We start from the raw sequence: 17,104 nt of genomic DNA on the forward strand, positions 1-17,104 counted from the left end.
ACTTATTTCATGGAATTTCAAGCAACAAAACACAACAAAACCTACCTCTAATCATCAATCAACTACCCTAGTGTTCAATCATTCACCTAATTCAAACTTGAAATGTGAGAATCATTAAAAATCAAAACTTACCTTTTGAATGTAATGGAATGGGTCTTTGAGGGAGCTTAGATGATGATTAGAACCGAGCTTTGAGGGAGATTGAAGTGGTGGAACCGAGCTTTGAGAGAGATTGAAGAGGGTGGGATTTGGGGAGGGAAATTTGGGTTTTGAAATAATGGGTTTCAAAACCCAAACTGTCGAGTTTATATGTTTTAAACACGATCGGTAAATGATTACCCGTTATAGTGTCGGGTAATCATTTACCGTTATTAATCAACTGGTTTTCTGGTAATTTCGCCCCTTCAGGTGGGGCGTGCGGCCTAATGGGTGGGGTGTTAAACCCAAATCCCCTACGTCTACCGTTTACAACACTTGAACACAGAGAGTCACATGTAAACAAGACGTCCTTCCACTTTTTTAGCTTTATAATAATCAAATCGTAGTTTGTTTTCGTTACTATGTAGATTTCTTCTGAAATCTTATTATTTTTTGTTTCTCTTAACTTCAAAGTGGTGAATTTTCAACTTCGCATTTTCAATTTTGTTTACCGAAATATAGTTTCATTATTAACCACTGAACTTAAAGAACCAAAATGATATCCTTATCAAATTTCAAATTTCAATGTTTTTAATGGGAAAAATTCTCAAATTGCTATTTGAATACATTTATTCAGATTTATTTCCTTTTTTTTTTCGGAAAACTATTTTAACTATGTAACATCAATTTATAAATTAACTATTTTCACTCACATTTATCTTGATTTCCAATTTGTTCTTTGTTCGAATAAATCCAGAAGTGTCAATGAATTCCATCGTTGGGGGAGCTGCCAAGCCCAAGTTGTGACCAGCGCTGACCATGGTGACTCGATGGTGATGCTACACACGGACGAAAGTTGGATTCGCGAAGTGGACAAGATGGGAGGGGGAGGAGTCATTCAGGATAGCAATGGAAGATGGATTTCTGGGTATGCGGCGATGTTTGGTGCAGGAGATGCATTTAAAGTTGAGCTCATGGCGGTGATACGTGTTCTAACTCATACTTGGGAACTAGGATTTCGACAAGTCATGTGTTTTGTTGATGGTCTTCAAGTTCAGGAAGTGTTGCTGAGCATCGGGGATGTGTCTAGTTACTAGCATTGTGCGGAGATTCTCGCAGGTGGAGCACTGCTGGCTCAAGATTGGAGTGTGACCGTCATTCAACTTCCCCGGGAGAGGAATATGGTAGCAGATGCGATGACTAAGATCGCGACTACGTAGAACTAAGTTTGGAAGGAATGGAAGATCCCGCCGTCAAGTGTGATTCCCCTACTTTATCAAGATGTAGTTGCTTAGTTTCGTTTTCTTCCTCTTTGTAACAAAAAAAAAATTCAGAAGCATCTCAATTTTTGTGCGCGGAACTGTACTGAGCTGACTTGCATTCACTTCAGTCCACCATGGCCAGAACAACAACAACCACCCCACACCGCCACTACTTCACTTTCTCACTCTTCCTCCACCTCACTCTCCTCCTCTCACTTCTTCCCTTCTCCGCCACCACCACCACCGAACAAGAACAAGACAACCCCATCACACGCTTCCAACGCTACCTCCAAATCAACACCGCGCACCCAAACCCCGACTACACCTCCGCCGTCTCCTACCTCATCACCCAAGCCTCCTCCATCAACCTTCGCCACAAAACCCTCCACTTCTCCCCCGGAAACCCCCTCCTCCTCCTCACATGGCCCGGCTCCAACCCTTCCCTCCCCTCCATCCTCCTCAACTCCCACCTCGACTCCGTCCCCGCCGAGCCCTCCAAATGGCTCCACCCTCCCTTCTCCGCCACGCGCGACCCCGACACCGGCGCCATCTTTGCCCGCGGCGCGCAGGATGACAAGTGCATCGCTATGCAGTACCTCGAAGCCATCCGCAACCTGAAGTCCCAAGGATACGCGCCTGCACGCACCGTCCATATCTCGCTTGTTCCTGATGAGGAGGTTGGGGGATTCCGCGGCTCTGCGATGTTCGCGGAGTCGGAGGAGTTTGCGGCGTTGAGCGTTGGGTTTGCGCTGGATGAAGGGCAGGCTAACCCTGGGGATGAGTTTAGGGTTTTCTACGCGGATCGGATTCCGTGGGAGGTGAAGATCAAGGCGAAGGGGAGACCGGGGCATGGTTCGAAGATGTATGATGATAGCGCGATGGAGAATTTGATGAAGACTGTGGAGGTTGTTAATAGATTCAGGGAGAGTCAGTTTGATGTGGTTAAGGCTGGATTGGCTTCGAATGGTGAAGTTGTTTCTATTAATCCTGTTTATGTCAAAGCTGGGGTTCCCTCCCAGGATGTGAGTTGATTATTGTGTGTTTTTGGTGTTTTTTGCTTGTGGAATGGATGGTGTGTGATGTGTGTGCTGTGCAGGGGTTTGTGATGAATGTGCAGCCTTCGGAAGCCGAGGCTGGTTTTGATCTTAGGTTGACCCCTACGACGGACCCTGAGGAAATGAAGAGGAGAATCGCAGCAGAATGGGCGCCGGCTGTTAGAAATATGTCCTATGAGGTTAGTTCTCTTATGGAATATCTGGTTAGCCTTTTGCATCTTTAATTAGAAATAGGTGATTGGGTTGCTTTGTGTTAGATAATTTTTGTTTTGTTTGAAGAAGCTTCTGTAGTTTGATTTAGTAAAAGTGTATTTGGAAACTCATGGAGATTTTCATATTAATGGAAAAGTGATCAGGGAAAGCTTATAGGAGGGAATTTGTGGAAGAAAAGTGATCATGCATATTATAATTGTAAATATGGAGAAATATGAACTAGCTTGTGGACTTTGTGGAAATTTATGCCACTGTCAGTCATTTTTACAACGTCTTAGCTAGTATGGGAGAGTGAAAAGTAGGCTATAGTGGAGGCAAAATGTGTCTTTGTTGGATTTGAAATGAGGATAGGTAAAATCCCCAGAGATAGTCCTGTCATTTGAGTTGAAGATGTTGGTCAAATTATCTCATTTTTTTCTTGATGGGCAAGTTACTTATGCATATCTTATCACTGAATTCATGTCTGTTGGAATTAATGAGCTGCCTATGGGACTGGGAGGTTAGCTGATTGAGTTGCACCCCTGAGCAGAAACATAATGCTTGTTGAAATTTGATTGTTAGGTCGGATTGGATGGAAAGGGGAAAAGAGATAATATATAAGTGATAGGACTCAAAGCTGACATAATACTTGTTTTGTTGCAAATAATAATCTGAATGAAGTGCAAGCTCAGTACAACTAGTACAAGCTTAGTCCAATAACACTACAAAAGTTAATAATAATCTTAATTCTGCAATTCTCTTCTTTAAACTGAAGTTAAATAAGCTCCAAGCTTGTTACAATTGTTAACAGTGTCATGGCATATATCCAGTGGATCTAAGGATATTTTAAAATATCCTTGATGATATTTGACATATATTGATGATTCAAATAGTTTTCTAGTTAGGAAGCAATACTAGGAGTTGTTTCCAAATGTACTTATATTTCCTAATTTGTTTGGTTATTTAATAGGGTTAAGGGTCTTATTTTTTTATTGTTAGGCCTGTTAGCCTGTAGCTTTAGCAGTACCAACTGCATTAGCACTTGACCAATTACAAATAAACACCCTTACAAAAAGAAACAACTTAAAAAAAGAATTGGCTCCATAAACTAGCTTTTAATGGGATTTAAAGTATAGTGAAGTAAAACAAGATCAAAGGAGAATACACTTGAGGTAGCTGGAATGGCACATTTAAAGTAAAATGCAGTGCTTGAAAGAATTATTACAGGACGGAGACTGGTCTGTTAAAAGAAATTCAGTACAGCAAGGTAAGGACACTGTTGGAAAGATACGTTGCGAAAACTCGGAAGTACCTTAAAAGTACCCTCTACGTTTAGATTCGAAGGGCATTTCCAGAAAACTGGAGCCTTCTCTATCCAGCTGAGATAGCGTGGGAAAGGCCGCGATTTTGGCTGCAAACCCAACCATGACGGAAAACTGGGATTTGATGGGGGGTTTTTGTCCTAGTACGTGGCCGATATGGAGTGGGAAACCGAGATCCCGTGGGATCACGCCGGGATTGACAACATAGTTTTCTCCAAATCTCAAGTTAAGAATTGATCACTTCACTTGATTCTTCCATTAGAACTATTATTTGGAAACAACATGTAGTTGCGAATGCCCTCCCTGAAAAATAAAAAATAAAAAAAGGTTGGAAGAAAAGTGATCTTGCGGGATCCAGGAGAACCGTTCCGTCGCGGCCCAAAGCTGGGACAAGGCTTACCATCAGGTCCTATTTTTGTTGCGACCATCACGTCAAGGAAGAGGTTCGAAGTTTATGTAAATGTCCTCCAATTTTATACATTGGGGTTGACTTTTAGGAGCTTTTACGGGATTTCGGCATGAAAAATCCTAGATTCTGGAAGAGCTCGAGCCTCTCCTCACTTCCCTGCTCTCTTGTTTGCCTCTCTTCCCTGCCTTTCCTCTTCGCCCTTGTGCTCTCAAGCATGACAACCGGCTGACGACCACCGCGAGCCTCTGGCAACCACTGCGACCATCTCGTCGCCCTTGCGCTCAGGTAGGTCTGTTAGGCATCTCCTCATCTTTGCTGTTTTGTTTTGTTTCTCTCTTCCTTGCTTTATTCATTAATCTTGTCTCCTCTTCCAGACATGGCTTCCTCCTCCCAACTAGCCAGTGTGTCACCTCCTCCTGCTGGACTCTTCAAGCTTATTGGGGAGGAACCTTGATATTGCTTGACTGTGGAACATCTTGAAGGAAAGAGGGTCACTTGTGGGTTTTGTGGAAATACTACTTCTAGAGGGGAAAATGATTCAATGGGGCTAAAAGGGGAGGTGAATTTGTAGCAAAACCTCTTGAGAATATGAAGTTGTTGTTGAAGGAATCTTTGGATAAAAAGGAAAGGGGAAAATGATTCAAACTTGAATGAATTACAATATGAGGAAGATGAGGTGGAAGAAATTATGGTCATTCGAAAAGGGAAAAGGCCTGCGACCGAGCCATCCATGATTGCTACCAAGAAGCCAAATATTAAAGGCCCCATGGATTTACTACTTATGAGAAAACCAGAGACAAGCTTGAAGTTGGGAAGAGCCAAGAAGTAAACAAATATAAATGATGCATGTGACAAAGAAGCAAGAGTAACAATCCAATACATAGCTAAGTGCTTTTGTAGGAAAGACGTAGCTTTTAATGTTGTCAAGTCAAAGAGCTTTAAATTGATGGTAGAGGCTATTGGGAACAATAACCCTCATTTGAAAGTTCCAAGTTACCATGAGATGAGAGTTCCACTTCTTAATAAGGAGATGGAATACACAAAACATTTAGTCTAGGGTCATAAAAAAGAGAAGGTAAGGTATAGATGTTTGATTATGTCCGATGCTTGGATGGAGTGGAAGCAAAATAACATTGACAAATTTTCTTGTTAATTGTCCATTGGGATCTCTGTTTGTGAAGAGTGTTGATGACTCTTCCATTATACAACTTTTTTGATAAGATTGAAGACTAGAATGTTGTGCAAGTGTTGACATAATGGAAGCAATTATGTATTGGCCAGTAAGAGAAAATTATCTAGTTATTCATTATTATTTACTTAGTTTTTTACTTCCTTTATTAGTGTTATATTGATTATCATTTAAATTTATTGTTTAAGGTCTAAGGTAAACTCTTTCAAGCTAAGAGGCCACATTTAGATTGGATTCCAAGTGTTGCACATTGTCTAGATCTGACGTTGGAGGATATTGGTAAGCTAAGTAAGTAAAGTGCACAAGGTCATATAGAGAGGCATCAGTCTTGTAAGCTTTATTTACAACCATTCATTGGTATTGAACACCATGAGAAAATGCATACACAAATCAGATTTGGTTAGATGTTGGGTTACAAGGTTTGCCACCACATGTCACATTGCAACAGATGGATAATCAAAGAAACAACCTTAGAAAGATGTTCACTTTTGATGATTGGTTGAATTCTGACTTTACTAAGGTCCGTAAAGAGGGAAAATTGCAGCAAATGTTGCACTCATGCCCTAGCTTTTGGAATGATGTTATGTATTCTCTTAAGAAAATGGGTCCACTAGTGCATGTCTTTAGGCTTGTTGACAATGAAAAGAAGCCCACAATGGGTTATGTATATGAAGCAAAAGATAGGGCTAAGGAGGCCATTCATAGTGGGTGTAAAGAGAATGAAAGCAAGTTCAAAGATATTTCTGAAATAATTGATTGAACATGTGATTGCCAACTTCGTCATCCATTGCATGCATCAAACCATTTTCTGAACCCTGAATTCTTTTATGCCAATCCAACAATGGATCTGGATGCGGAAATTATGAGAGGTCTCTACGAAATTATTGAGAGTGATGAGAATACTGATAAAATCCCAAATGAATTGTTAGTTTATTAGATGGTTGGAGGCTTCTTTGGAATGAAAGCGAGCATAAAACGAAGGACTACCATATCTCCTGGTAAGTTAGAATGCTCAATTCTTTATAAAATTAAGTAGTTAAAGGCTTAGAGTATCAATGCTAACTTACAAGATGTTGTTATTATATTTGTAGCTGAGTGGTGGAGGAGCTTTTGACAGCATACACCTAATTTGCAATCATTTGCTGTTAAAGTGCTTTGCTTGACTTGTAGCTCATCAGGTTGTAAGAGGAATTGGAGAACTTTTGAGCATGTAAGTTAACACTTCAAATTATATTTTTATAGTTTCATAAAATGGTTATGAACTTCACATTTTTTTTACAATATAGATTCATTCGAAGAAGAGAAGTCGTGTTGAGCATTAAAAGTTACAAGACTTGGTTTATATTTCCAAGCTCTTAAAGAACAACTTGAGTGTAGTGATGTCATTGAACCTATTGTTCCAAATGGCATTGATGAAATTATTGAGTGGTTGATGGTAGAAATGGGTGGAGATGGAGATGCTGAAAAGGAATTGGTTTTTGATGATGAAAACTTAAATTGGGGGGATGTTGCCAATGTGTCGGGTGTTAATGAGCCCTTAACATATACTAGGCGGTGAACGAGAGGGAGGCAAGCTATTGCCCCTGCATATATGGTTTCAGCCTCTAGAGGGAGGGGAAAAGGAAGAGGCAATGTGATGGAAGATGATAAAGAAGAAACAAGTGTAGAGGAAATTGAAGAGGATAGTGAAAAAGAAGAGTAGCCAACGCTAGAAGATTATGAATTTATGATTGATGATTTCTTATGTAGCTAGGAACTCTTATTTACCTTTCTTTCGATGGTTTTTAGTTGTATGACTTCTTGTTCAAGACCTATGACTTTAGTATTTAAGAAGTTAAAGGCTTAGAGTATCGTGTATCCTTTTGTTTTTTAGTTGTATGACTTTTTGTTTAAGACCTATGGCTTTTGTTGCTAGTTTGCTACTGTGAAGTATGATAATGTTATGAATTTCAAGTAATATTTATCATTGATTTTTAGTTGTATGTCTTTTTGTTCACGACCTATTAAGGCTTAGAGTAATATTCACTCTTCCGACCATCCTGTTATCTGCTATATTGCTATCCCAATTTTGGGGTCGGTAGGTACACTGACACCTGCGATTGGCAACATAGTCTGTTATATATCCCTAGTAAGTATGTCTTAAACCAGATTAAACTGGTTCAGACTCAATGGAATCCTAACATTATAGGAAAGTCGTTAGGCGAAAGAGTTCTCACACTTGTGTATGCCCCCTCATACATGTCTTATTTAGCTATTTTGAAGGAGAAACCGAGAGACAATATTGAATTGAATTCATGTGTTTCAACTAGTAAGTATGTCTTAAACCAGATTAAACTGGTTCAGACTCAAGGCTGAGCCTTGATGGAAACCTAACATTACATGCCTTATTTAGCTATTTTGAATAAGTAGAAACCGAGAGACAATATTGAATTGAATTCATGTGTTTCAATTAAACAACGGAGTATATATAATAGGCATAAATACATGATGTCATTGTTTCCTTATTTACAATGATGGAACAATGTTTGAGCCATATAAGCTCACAAGTTGCGGAGGTCATGGCTCGATACTCTGCTTCTGCACTTGATCTTGCCACTACATTTCATTTCTTGCTTCTCCCAAAACAGAATGTAGTGGCAATGTCAAGTGCAGAAGCAAGACATAAGTAGCTTAAAGTGGATCTTCTCTCAGTAGAGAACTTGTCCAATCTGCATCACAATATCCGACAACTCGTGCAAGACGATTGTCTTCATACAAGAGGCCATTTCCGGTAGCTATCTTGACATATTTTAGAATGCGAATTACAACATGTCCTTTATATGGTGACAATGAGGTAGTTCAATTTCCTACTTTTACTGGGTACCTTAGCTCACTGGATACGAAAGTGGCTCCCTCTTACATGACATAAGTTCAGCATTGGGATTCATAGGAGTGTCAATAGGTTTAGCTTTATTGAACCAGATTTACAAGGAATTGATGATGCTGCTCAAAGGAGGCACCAGTTGACACTCACAGATTCACCAAGGTCTAAGATTATTCAATTTTTAGCAAAATTGCAAATGGAAAAACTGCAAAGGAGATGTCATATAAGATGTCCAATTCAGAAGCGCTGTTGAACAATATTTTTCACGTGTCATATCTCGTCAAGAAGATGAGAGTGTACATAAAAGACATCTCAAGTTAATTGATTCATCCCGTGAAGAAAATAACTCTTGTTTCCCACACATACTAGTATTATTTGCAATTTATATATTTTCCCTTCTATTTTCTATCTAAACATTCTATGATGGTTATACAAAGGTTTACATTATCAGCACAAATCTGTTCAAACCATTTTATCCTATTCTGACATGATAATCTTCTCCCGTATTAGGATCCTCTCTCAATTGAAAAAAACTTGACCATATTAAGTTTCATCATCTCACCATTAGTTTAATTCTCATTTATTTTTTAATTATTAAACACATAATAATCTGTTGTAAATAAGGAATTAATATAAGAATTATTATTAGAATATTATATTCAGTATTAGGAGATTTATTCTCTTATTAGGAGATTGTGTACATAATTAGTTATTTCCTTATTTAGGATTAGTCTTCTTCTATATAATGTAATTACCCTTTGTATTCTCTGATTAAGAAATAATAATACAGTTTCTCCTACTTTCAAGTTGGTATCAGAGCCTATCCTAGATCCATTTGTTGTTTGTTGTGGAGACCTCCCATTATTGGGCCACCCGTTGTTGTTGATCCCACGTTCCAGGTTGTTCAGTCCTGGACGTGAGGGGGTGTGTTAGAAGTCCCACATTGGCTAGAGATAGAGCATAAATAGCCTTTATAAGGGTAGTGCAAACCTTAACTCTTGAGCTAGCTTTTGGGTTGAGTATAGCTCCCGATCTTGGGAGTTCTGCTTCTGCGAAAAAAAAAACCCTAGCCGTCTTATTACGGCCCTTTTATCTGGTAACGTTTTCTGTTTTGCCCTTGTTGGCTTATACTGTTTGGAGGCCTGTGCTCTTCATCACCGCCTGCCAACCTCTGTTCCTGACTGCGATTGCGATTGCACAGAGAGGGTTCCCCGTGCCTTCTGGTCCTGTTTCCGAGGGTCGTTTCCTCACTTTGTTGGTGTTTTTTCTTAAGAAGCCTTTGGTTCTTCCATTCAAGGAGAGTGCAATCTTCTCTGTTTCTGTTATTTTCCTCTTATTTCCCTTCTACAGTAACATCTCTCAGTATGTCTGGAGACGAGATTCCCATACCTAAGGAGAAACTCACTTCTGGAGTGAAAGGGGTCTCTCGTCCACCTTTGACCCACAAAGATCTCCCGGTATTACAAGGTTCCTTTCGCTTGGATGGGCGCAACTACCTCCAATGGTCCGAGCTCGTCCGTCACACTCTCATAAGTCGCAAGAAAATCAGTTATATTGAAGAAACAGCCCCAGCTGAAACTGATCCACAATATGACACATGGCGTGAAGAGAATTCTCTTATTATGACCTGGTTTTGGTACTCTATGATTCCGGAAATTAGCCGGAATTATATGTTTTTCCCTACTGCCAAAGAGATTTGGAATAATCTGGCACAAGCATACTCTAAGAAACAAGATCTCTCAGCTTGTTATGAATTGGAAAATAAAGTTTTCAATTCTAAGCAAGGAACTCTCTCTGTGACAGATTACTATGGGACCTTGAATGGTCTCTGGATTGAATTAGATCAGTATCAAAATCTGAAGATGAAGTGTGATTCTGACTCCACAACATTGAATAAGTTTATTGAAAAAGCGCGAATCTTTAAGTTTCTCTCTGGGCTTAACTCTGAATTTGATCCGATTCGGGTCCAAATTTTGGGTAAAGAGCAACTCCCCTCTCTCTCAGAGGTGTTCTCTATAGTTCGTGGTGAAGAAACTCGGAGGACAGTGATGGTGGAAGACAAATCAGTTGATGGTTCAGCCTTAGCCTCTGGAAAGGGTCCCATAAAAGGATCCACCTCTTTCGGACGCCCTAACCGTGATGATCGCCCCAACCGTGATGATCGCTTTAACGGTGACGATCGCTTCAACCGTGATGATCGTTGCACTTACTGTAAGAGGTCTGGTCACACCAAAGAGTACTGTTTCAAACTTTATGGAAGGGAAAACGTCCTTGCACGTATGAGCAAGTCCAAAGGTGCTCCGCAGAGGCGTGCAAATCACACAGCTTCTGACATGGAGAATGATGGTGAAGTCCCACCTGTACCACCAGCAGAAGATGTTCCTAGCCTTAGCAAAGCAGAATTGGAGCGTCTGAGAGCTTTTATGGACTCATTGAGTAAGCCCTCTGGTTCTTGTTCTCTCACAATGACTGGTAAGAGTTCTACCTTCTTATCTCTTAATGCTTTGAGTACTGAAAATGACTGGATTATTGACTCTGGTGCTACAGATCATATGACACCTCACCCCTCACATTTATCTTCTTATTCCACTTACCCTGGAAAACATTATATCACTGTTGCTAATGGATCCCAAAACCAGATTACGGGATGTGGTAACATTCACCTTAGTCCATCTCTTCCCTTAAAGCGTGTGCTTCATGTCCCAAAGCTTTCTAACAATCTTTTGTCCATCCATAAACTCACTCGAGACTTGAACTGTGCAGTAACCTTTTTCCACTCTCATGGTGTTTTTCAGGATCTTGCCACGGGATAGATAATTGGGATTGCTAAGGAACAGGACGGGTTATACTGTCTGCAGCACGAGGAAAGCAAGTGTCATCAGACGAGTTCAGAGTCCTGGAATACTTCTCAAATATGGTTGCGACACAAGCGTCTTGGGCATCCCCCTTTTAGTATTCTTAGGACCATGTTTCCCCATTTATTTTCAAAAGTGTCAGTCGAATCTTTTCATTGTGATGTTTGTCAGTTTTCTAAGCATCATCGTTCAACTTTTCTTCCTAGTAATAATAAATGTGCTCAACCTTTTGATCTTGTTCACTCTGATGTGTGGGGACCTTCGTCCATTTCTAATGTTTCTGGTGCAAAATGGTTTGTTACTTTTATTGATGATTGTACTCGGATTACATGGGTTTTTCTTATGAAAGATAAGTCTGAGGTGTTTCAATTATTTGTTAACTTTTTCCACATGATTAGAACACAGTTTGGGAAACCTATTAAGAGGTTAAGGTCAGACAATGGGAAAGAGTATGTTAACAAGAATTTTTCTGAATTTCTTACAAAAAATGGTGTTGTTCATGAGTGACTTGTGTTGACACCCCACAACAAAATGGGGTTGCTGAAAGGAAAAATCGTCATCTTCTTGAAATCACTCGAGCGTTACTCTTTCAAATGAATGTTCCTAAGTTTTATTGGGGGGAAGCTGTCTTAACGGCTGCTTATTTAATTAATAGGTTACCTTCTAGGGTTTTATCTAATGTTAGTCCTGTGCAGGTTATGACTAGCTTCTTTCCGTCAGTGCCCATTAAGTCAGGGCTTCAAAGTCGTGTATTTGGCTGTTCCGCCTTTGTTCATGTTCATGGTCATCATCGGGGTAAGTTAGATCCTCGGGCTATTAAGTGCATCTTTATAGGATATGCCTCAGATAAAAAGGGATACAAGTGTTATCATCCTCCTAGTCGTCGTGTCTATATATCCATGGATGTTACTTTTCAAGAATCAGAGTCTTTTTATCCCAATCCTCAGCTTCAGGGGGGGAATACTCAGGAAGCTGAGTCTCCAGAATTGTCTGTTATTCCTCTTCTACAGGAGCCCTTGATGCCTTCCTCCATTCCTATCACTGAGGACAGTGATGTGATGACAATGGTCCTGAACAAGTACCAAATCAGAATGATGACAATGGTCCTGAGTTAGTACCAGATCAAAATGATGACAATGGTCCTGAACTAGTACCAGATCAAAATAATGTTGACAGGTTCAGGATAAAGTACCAGCGGAAAGTAAAACCCGTCCTGATCCAACAACAAGACCAACCATCTGATCCTGAGGTAAGTGTTCCGAACCCTGAGCCTAGTAATTCCTATGAGCATAACCTTGATGACTTACCTATTGCCTTACGAAAAGGAAAACGTTCTTGTGCCAAGTACCCTATATCCCAATTTGTGTCTACTCAAAATCTTTCTGTGCAGCATCAGAGTTTTATTTCAGCTATTGACTCTATTAGAGTCCCTACATCAGTACAAGAAGCTTTAAAAGATAAGAACTGGATTCAAGCCATGAATGAAGAGATGCATGCACTGGACAAAAATGGCACTTGGGAGATTGTTGAGAAGCCAAATGACAAGAGGACAGTAGGTTGCAAGTGGATATATACCGTGAAGTACCGATCTGATGGCACACTTGACAGGTATAAGGCGAGGCTAGTTGCAAAGGGATACACCCAGACCTATGGAATTGATTATGATGAGACATTTGCTCCGGTAGCAAAAATGAACACCGTAAGGATCATTCTTTCCTTAGCAGCTCACTTTGATTGGGAGTTGCAACAGTTTGATGTTAAAAATGCTTTCTTGCATGGAGATTTGGAGGAAGAGGTGTATATGGAGATTCCACCAGGGTATGACCCTACTTCAGGAAGAAATAGGGTGTGCAAACTGAAGAAGGCTTTATATGGGCTCAAACAGTCACCCCGAGCTTGGTTTGGGAGATTCACTAATGCTATGGTGTCTCTGGGTTATAAACAAAGCCAAGGTGATCATACCCTCTTTATCAAACATACTCGAAATGGTAAACTCACTCTTTTGTTAGTCTATGTAGACGATATGATCATTGCAGGTAATGATGAACTTGAGAAGCAGAATCTGAGGAAAGAGTTGGCAGCCCAATTTGAAATGAAGGACCTTGGAAAGCTGAAATATTTCCTAGGTATGGAGGTGGCATACTCGAAGCAAGGGATTTTCATATCTCAAAGAAAGTATGTCCTTGATCTTCTCAAAGAGACTGGAAAATTGGGTTGTAAGCCCATGGGAGTGCCGATAGAGCAAAACCACAAGATTGGAAGTAGTGAGGAGGACCTTAGGGTTGATAAGGCTCAATATCAGAGACTTGTGGGGAAGCTCATTTATCTATCTCACACTAGACCTGACATAGCTTATCCTGTTAGTGTTGTCAGTCAATTTATGCATGACCCACAGGAGAGACACTTACAGGCTGTGGATAGAATCTTGCAGTATCTGAAGGCCAGTCCAGGGAGGGGTCTGTTGTTCAAGAAGAGTGAGCAATTGTCTATGGAGGTTTATACTGATGCAGATTATGCAGGGTCAATTGTTGACAGGAGATCCACTACTGGATATTGTATGTTCTTGGGTGGAAATTTAGTTACATGGAGGAGCAAGAAGCAGAATGTAGTTGCCAGATCAAGCGCAGAGGCAGAGTTCAGAGCCATGGCTCAAGGAGTTTGTGAATTGTTGTGGATGAAGATCATACTAGATGATTTAAAAATAAAGTATGAAGCTCCCATGAGACTCTTCTGTGATAATAAGTCTGCCATTAGTATTGCGCACAATCCAGTCCAACACGACAGAACAAAGCACATAGAGATAGACCGACACTTCATCAAAGAGAAATTGGATAGTGGTCTTATATCTACACAGTACGTCCCCTTAGGACTTCAGTTGGCTGATGTGCTCACCAAAGGACTTCCCTTGGAGCGGTTTAGAGAGCTTACTTGCAAGCTGGGAATGATAGATATCCATTCACCAGCTTAGGGGGGGTGTTGTAAATAAGGAATTAATATAAGAATTATTATTAGAATATTATATTCAGTATTAGGAGATTTATTCTCTTATTAGGAGATTGTGTACATAATTAGTTATTTCCTTATTTAGGATTAGTCTTCTTCTATATAATGTAATTACCCTTTGTATTCTCTGATTAAGAAATAATAATACAGTTTCTCCAACTTTCAAGTTAATCAATAGTTAAATGGTGAAACTTCACATGGTCAAGTTTTTTTACAATTGAGATGATCCATTTTGTCCCAAACTCTTTGATGAGATTGGACAATATATTTATTCTAGTTCTTCTTTCAACCTTCATCTCTTACATTGGCCCCTTATGATCCCCCATCATTCATCATTCTACCTATTACTGGCCTCCTCTGCTTTTTGACCACCGCCATGGATGGCTTCTCTGAGCACCACTGTTGACACACTGAGGGTTTCTGGCACTGCAAATGCCCACTAAAACCGCTTTTCTGACTATTTCTGCCTGCTACCCTCTTGATGTATGTGAGGAGCTGTCGTTCTTACTGCCTTGAAAACCTTGAAGAACCCATCTTCCAATCTGACACTTCTGCTGATATTACTGATGAAAAAGATAGACAGATAAATATCAGAAGAAAACTTTTATTTGAGAAGAAAGATATAGAGGTATATTTATACAACAGTATAGTGGCAATGGAAACTTTTTTCCAAAAGGAGTTGAATGTAACAACAAACAAACAATCTAATAGAATAGAAACTAACAGCAGAGATAACTGTATAAATTTCTTAACATGATCTAACAAATCATAAACCCGTTTTAATAATAAAAATGGAAATATTAGATCAATATTTTTTGATGATTTAGCCACGTTGGACTTTCTTGTTAGATTTTTTATATTTTGTGGATTTGCAAGACTGTATGATTAGAAATTAAAATTAATTATAGTGCTTAGTTACTTAATGGATATTACAATGATGACCCGTGAGTTGGACCATTTACTTATTGCTCTTTGAGAGCTGAGAGGTGCAGACCCTCATCTTATCTGTTCTACCCTATTAGTCACTCTGACACACTCTATGCATACCAGGAAGAGTAGTTTCTCTCACATTCAATTTTCTCCTATTATCTCCATAAAAATCCTTGTTCATGATTGATAAAATTTATTCTTCATTGAATAGTTGCTAGATGTCAAAATTGATTATGAGAGGAACAAAGTTGATCCAAACTTGCTTATTAAAAAGCACTTACAATGTAAATTCATATATCCCAATGGATTGGGAATTGAACATCAATTGTCTTTGCCAAACTAATGAAGTTATGGCTCTGTTGCTAAAACCATTGTCAAAACCATTGTCTTTGCCAACAATTTCTTGACCACACCTCTTCTGTCTCATCACTCATGTTTGGCTAATCAAATATGATGGCAGATAAAAGAGAAAGGACCCCTCAAAGACCACATGGGACGTCCCTTGATGACCGCAACTAATGACTCCAATCCATGGTGGTTAGTTTTCAAGCAGGCCATCACATCAGCTGGAGGAAAACTTTCAAGGCCTGAGATCCTTGCATCCACAACTGATGCTCGATACATTAGACAAAAAGGAATTCCTGTACTTGGTTTTTCCCCAATGAAAAATACTCCAATCCTGCTTCATGACCACAATGAGGTTAAACACTGCTTCTATTTTTCCTTATTGTTTAAGTGTATGTTTGGGTACACAGTGGAAAATCACAATGAGGCTCAAATCAAGGTGAGCAGCCGTAAAAGCTAGAGGAAGTTGCTTCTGTCCACCGTGATTTTTGCTTCACTGTGTATTCAAACATACACTAACTCTCATCGCATTCCACATGACGTACACTAGTACATGTTTTTCACTCACTGTGACCTTCACTTGCAGCACCTACGAGATACTGTATACTTGGAGGGAATACAGGTATACGAGTCTCTGATAAGTGCCTTGAGTTCATTTACAGAAGTCTCACAATAAGCGCCTGCAGTTGTATTAAGGAGGGGCTGGGTTGCTTATCTCAATGTGAAAGAAACTGGTGAATGGTGATGGGCATGATTTTATCAAAATAATCAAATTAGTTAGTTACTAAATGATATGGTTTCGCTCATATTAGTTTCTCAGTGCTTGTTTGGAACCACGCTCGGAAGACAGTAAACATGGATATCCGGTTGAAGCTTCAAGTTGTAGCGTCTACCTAAATGTGCATTGGAGCCTTATGTTACCTGGATCAATAGTGTTATTTATAAAAATTCAATCATAAAATGGGCTACACCCACTTATTTGTAAGAAAGTTCATTTCCTTTGTTTGGAGAGTGGTAAAATAAGGGAATGGAAAGAAAATATATTATGGGTCTCACATTGTTTCCCTCCATATATGGGAGGAAAGCTGACATTGAGTGTACTTAAATAAAAGTACCATTCTGTCCTCTAATTGTCTGACATATTTCAAAGTTGGGATATTTTTGTAAATTTTTGTTGATGTGTTTTCTACTTTCCCTTATTATTCAATGAGAGATATTTTCGAGCTTTTTTCTTTCATAATTGTCTCCTAACAAAGAATCTAAAATCATTGCACTTTTACTTCTTTTCCTTCCTACTGTCTTATTTTCCTTTCACTTTCTTTCCACAACTAAATAGTTAGAAGAACAATGATATTCGAACGGAACCAAAATGATGTTTGGGTTGGATCAGATGGATTGATCAGAGCTCTATTAAAATAATATTAAATCTGGAATGTAAAAGTAAAATAAATGGATCGGATGGATCTACTCCTATGGCTTCAGGTCAGATGAGTTGATCGGATTGAACCGTGACTGTTGATTATTTCATCCATGGACCAGGT

At 39.5% G+C, this 17,104-nt stretch overlaps 1 protein-coding gene across 1 annotated transcript; it reads left to right on the forward strand.

Annotated features, from left to right (window-relative positions):
• The first annotated feature begins 1,407 nt into the window (after positions 1-1,407).
• Positions 1,408-16,786, forward strand: LOC130734318 (uncharacterized). The gene is made up of 4 exons (XM_057586671.1): positions 1,408-2,422; positions 2,497-2,634; positions 15,679-15,918; positions 16,150-16,786. Exons 1-4 carry the CDS (start codon positions 1,535-1,537, stop codon positions 16,237-16,239), a joined length of 1,356 nt encoding a protein of 451 aa, XP_057442654.1. The 5' UTR covers positions 1,408-1,534; the 3' UTR covers positions 16,240-16,786.
• Positions 16,787-17,104: the final 318 nt, after the last annotated feature.

Source organism: Lotus japonicus, chromosome 1 (genome assembly GCF_012489685.1).
Source record: "Lotus japonicus ecotype B-129 chromosome 1, LjGifu_v1.2".
NCBI classification, from domain to species: Eukaryota; Viridiplantae; Streptophyta; class Magnoliopsida; order Fabales; family Fabaceae; genus Lotus; species Lotus japonicus.

Coding starts and splice junctions, on each gene's coding strand:
- LOC130734318 (XM_057586671.1), top strand. CDS start 1,535: ATGGCCAGAACAACAACAACCACCCCACACCGCCACTACTTCACTTTC. Junction 2,423..2,496: donor CTGGGGTTCCCTCCCAGGAT/GTGAGTTGATTA, acceptor TGTGCTGTGCAG/GGGTTTGTGATGAATGTGCA. Junction 2,635..15,678: donor TTAGAAATATGTCCTATGAG/GTTAGTTCTCTT, acceptor ATATGATGGCAG/ATAAAAGAGAAAGGACCCCT.